Source organism: Arachis ipaensis, chromosome B03 (assembly GCF_000816755.2).
Source record: "Arachis ipaensis cultivar K30076 chromosome B03, Araip1.1, whole genome shotgun sequence".
Classification (NCBI taxonomy): Eukaryota; Viridiplantae; Streptophyta; class Magnoliopsida; order Fabales; family Fabaceae; genus Arachis; species Arachis ipaensis.
In genome coordinates this window covers 37,514,244-37,518,648 of record NC_029787.2, presented here as the reverse complement: position 1 = coordinate 37,518,648, position 4,405 = coordinate 37,514,244, and the positions used below count along the sequence as shown (strand labels likewise).

Here is a 4,405-nt window from a genome sequence, read left to right as displayed (position 1 = left end):
AAAATATCTTTATAGATATATTTTCTGGATGTGTCTCTTTATACATATATTTAAAATATAATAAATTAACAGATAATATATTAGTACCCTATATTTTTTAATAAAAAAATATGATACTTTCCCTCTTAACCATCAATGTTTATTACTGATACTAGTATAATATGGATTTCACACATTGTCAAATAGCACCAAAAAAATGAGTAATTTCATTAAAAAAAAATTACAAAAATGATTTGTTTTCATGAAATGACTTGGTGGTTGAGCTTATTTACTACTTACTAGTTACTACATACTTTTGCTTTTGTTTTTGGTATTATACACATGACACATAGATGATATCCCTTTCCTTCATCAAAATCCGAAGTGAAATATGTCACAAAAATGTGAAGAAAAAGTATAGATAGACAATAAAAATATTAAATAATATAAATAATAAATGTATTGAATATTTAATTTGTTAGATGTACGGATAATTATTCTAATATTAAGATTTAAATGAATAATTTAGAGGTGTAATATATTTTTATTTTATTAAATCAATTTTAGAATCTATTATTTATATTGTTTACAAAAGTCATTATCTATCTGACAAAGGCCATTAAATTAACAAGTAACATTGACAAATGGCAAAGAAGTCACAATCCTTTCAGTTAGGTTGCTTTTGTTTGTTCTTGTTTATCATTAATGCATGGAGCATCTTAGGCTTTAGCACATAAGAGTGCCACTCTTTATCTGTTTTATTGCTTATTATTTGGGTCCCAATTAATCTTATTGTGTGTTGGGTTTTTTTCAAGCTGAGTCCGCAGCACGTTGCATACTTGAATAGTAACACTAATGTTTCTCATATCTTTAACAAAAAATTAGTTATAAGAATGTGATGCCACAAATTAAAAGAAAGCCAAACAAAACTTATTACAAAAAAAAAAAGTATTTTTATTATGCATTATGCATTCCCCAACGTTTGGGGTAAATCCTATTTGTGTCCCTAACGTTTAAATCGTCCTATTTGTATCCCTAACGTTTGTAAAAGTGATTCAATGTTATCCTGCCGTCAATTACACATCATGAACGCTTTAGTTTGAGTTTTAAAAATCTCTTTTTGAAGTTAGAATACAAATATCTGGGATAGAATCGATGATCCACTCCGAAAAATAGCTCATCAAAAGTTGAAACTAATTCCTACAACATTTACATAATTCACTTTTCTAGGACATAATTGAATCTAAACACAAATAATGGAGATAATATTAAAATCGAACACATCCAAGTGAGACCTAATTGAGAATGAATACATCCAAGTGAAAATAATTGAAAAATATAATCTAATTTGTTAGTATAATTGATAGTAGGATAACATTGAATCACTTTTATAAACGTTAGGGATACAAATAGGATGATTTAAACGTTAGGGATACAAATAGGACTTTTTCCAAACGTTGGGGACAAAAACAATACTTTACTCATTTAATAATTATTTTTTATGTGTATACAGATGCTAATGTTAATAATTTTATAAATCAGTAATTTACGTATTTCTAGTCATTGCCAAAAATCTTAAATTCGGATTAGAGACTTCCAATTCTTAAATCACCAATATAAATGGAGTAATTTACGTATTTCTAGTCATTGCCAATAATCTTAAATTCTGATTTGGGACTTTCAATTCTTAAATCACCAATATAAATGGAATCAGAGTGTTTTTGTTGTGATGATTAAAATTGGAGATCCAAATTTTATAAATTTTATGAACAATTATGTTTTTTTTTTATCAAAAAACAAACTAACTGTTAATACAATTAATTAATAAAATTTTTTAATAATTATAATACTATCTAAACTAATTTCTATATTAACAAATTATTTTTAGGTAAATCACATATTTAAATAAAATAAAATTTAAAATTATCCAAATACAATAAATGAGAATTAGTTACATATAGATAAACAGCTAAATAGAGATGGAAATGTTTACTGGACAATGCCTCTGGTATCTAAAAAAATCAACCTTAGCAAGTTTTTCTAAGTCTGGGTACCTTAGCTCGGCTTGTTGTAGCAATTTGCTGATGAACTAATGGCATTATAAGATACAGATAAGTAAATTTTTAATGGTATACCTGGTCTAGGTTTCTGTAAGATCGGCAGAGATGTTAACAGCCTTTTTAGTGCTTGGAATGCTACTTCGCATTCATCACTCCATCTGAAAGCATGTTCCTTTTTCAAGAGCTTGAAAAAGTGGCGAGAATGATTAAATAGAGCCGGTAGGAATCTCGCCAGCATTGCTAGTCGGCCTGTAAGTTGTTGTACCTCCTTGATTGTCCTCGGGCTTTGCATGTCTAGTATAACTCGGCACTTCTCTAGATTTGCCTCGATTCCCCTGGAGGTCAGCATAAAGCCAAGGAATTTTTCTCTTTGTACCCCGAAGGCACATTTTTCGGGGTTTAGGCGTATATTGTGGTGTCGTAGTTGGGTGAATATCTCTTCAAGGTTAGTGCCGTGTTGGATTCTGTTGGCTGTCTTCACCACCATGTTGTCGACATAAACTTCTATGTTCCTGCCTAGTTGCTTGGCGAATGCCTTATCCATCAGGTTTTGATATGTAGCCCCTGCATTTTTTAGTCCAAAAGGCATAACTTTATAACAATAGTTTTCGTATTCTGTTATGAAAGTCGTTTTATCTTGGTCATTAGGGTACATTAAGATTTGGTTATAACCGAATAGGCATCCATAAAGCTTAGAAAATCGTACCCAGAGGCATTGTCTACCAACTTATATATGCATGGTAGGGGATAGGCATCCTTAGGGCATGCCTTATTCAAGTTTGTGAAATCTACACACATACGCCACTTACTTGAAGCTTTTCTTACCATTACGACATTTGATAGCCATGTAAATATGAGTTCCCTATTAAAGCCAGCTTCTAAGAGATTTTGGGTCTCTTCCAGTGAAGCAAGTTTCTTGTCATTTCCTAGTTGTCATTTTCTTTGTACTATAGGTCTGACTGCAGGGTTGATCTGCAGTTTGTGACATATAAAGCTCGGATCGATGCCAGACATGTCTGTAGGAGTCCATGCAAACAGATCTGCATTGGCATGTAGGATAGTGGTGATCTGTGTCTTGATTTCTGTAGTCAGAAAAGAACTTATGTAAGTGAACTTATTTTCATCATTGCCAAGTACTACCTTTTCAAGTTCGTTGGTTGGCTTTGGTCTCTCTCGAAAATCTTCTCTAGGGTTAAGTTCTGCTAGCTATGGTACGTCTTGGATGTTGCACATAGGTCGGTCATTTTGTTGTTTGGTTGTTTGTGGGTTCTTGAGACTTGCGTTATAGCAAGCTTATGCCTCTTTTAGATCGAAATGGATAGTTGCCACCTGGTTATCCTGCACATGGAACTTAACGCACAAGTGAATAGTGGATATAATAGCGTCGAATGAATTTAAAGAAGGTCTACCCAAGATGATGTTATATGGACTGGTACATTCGACTATTAGGTATTGGATATCTTTTGTTTTTGATAGTGGTGGTTCGCCTAGTGTTGTCTTGAGCCAAATGTAGCTGATCACGGGGACCCTCTTGCCCGAGAATCCCGCCAACTCTCCTGCAGACGGTTGTATATACTTTTCACTCAACTTCATTTTCTTGAAATTGGAGAGAAATAAGACATCGGCGCTGCTACCTGGGTCGAGGAGTACTTTTCTTACCAGCAGCTCCCCGACCTGAATTGAGATTACCACCGGATCGTCCAGGTTTGCCGAGGAAGCTTGATAGTCTGATTGTTCAAAGGAAATAGTCGGTGCTGTGGCGTTGGGTGCTACTTTGGAAAGGGCTCCTTCCACCACCAGCATCGCTCGGTAAGTCCTTTTTCGGGCTGAGTTAGACAAGCCTCTACCAGAGAATCCTCCTGAGATACAGTTTATGACCCCCTCGTTTGAGGAGATGGATTTGTTTTTTCTTGTGGGTTTTTTGCAACATCGTCATGAGCATTACTTGTTCTCGGGCGTCCTTGCATGCGCTCATCGATGTATTTGTCCAGTAACCCTTGTCTGGCCAGTCTTTCTTAGCTAAAAAATCAACCAAAAAATTAACAAAAAAAATCAGGGTTTGGATACTTTTGTCACACGGAACCCATCTTTCATAGGTACAACATTAATTTTCTTAATTTATGAGTATTTTTGTCAACGTTCGTAAACTTCATAGGTACTTTTATTAGTTTTTTCTTTTTCCTATTAAAAAGATCTTTACGAACGATTATTATAATTGCAACTAAAATATTTTAATAATAAAGTATAAGATGACTAGTATCGATAAATATATTACTGACTATTTTTATTGTCGTTAAAAAATAAAATAAATGTCACTAAAAATAATTTTTCATATATAATACATGTAACTAATATGTGTGTGCTCT

The 4,405-nt window shown here is 33.2% G+C and overlaps 1 protein-coding gene across 1 annotated transcript; it reads right to left on the bottom strand.

The window, feature by feature from the left end:
- On the bottom strand, nucleotides 3,333-3,842 carry LOC107632979. Its single transcript, XM_016336616.1, has one exon. The coding sequence runs from the start codon at nucleotides 3,840-3,842 to the stop codon at nucleotides 3,333-3,335; it is 510 nt and encodes a 169-aa protein (XP_016192102.1).

Bases quoted from the DNA above. Each gene is read 5' to 3' on its own strand.
- LOC107632979 (XM_016336616.1), bottom strand. From the start codon at position 3,842: ATGCTGGTGGTGGAAGGAGCCCTTTCCAAAGTAGCACCCAACGCCACA.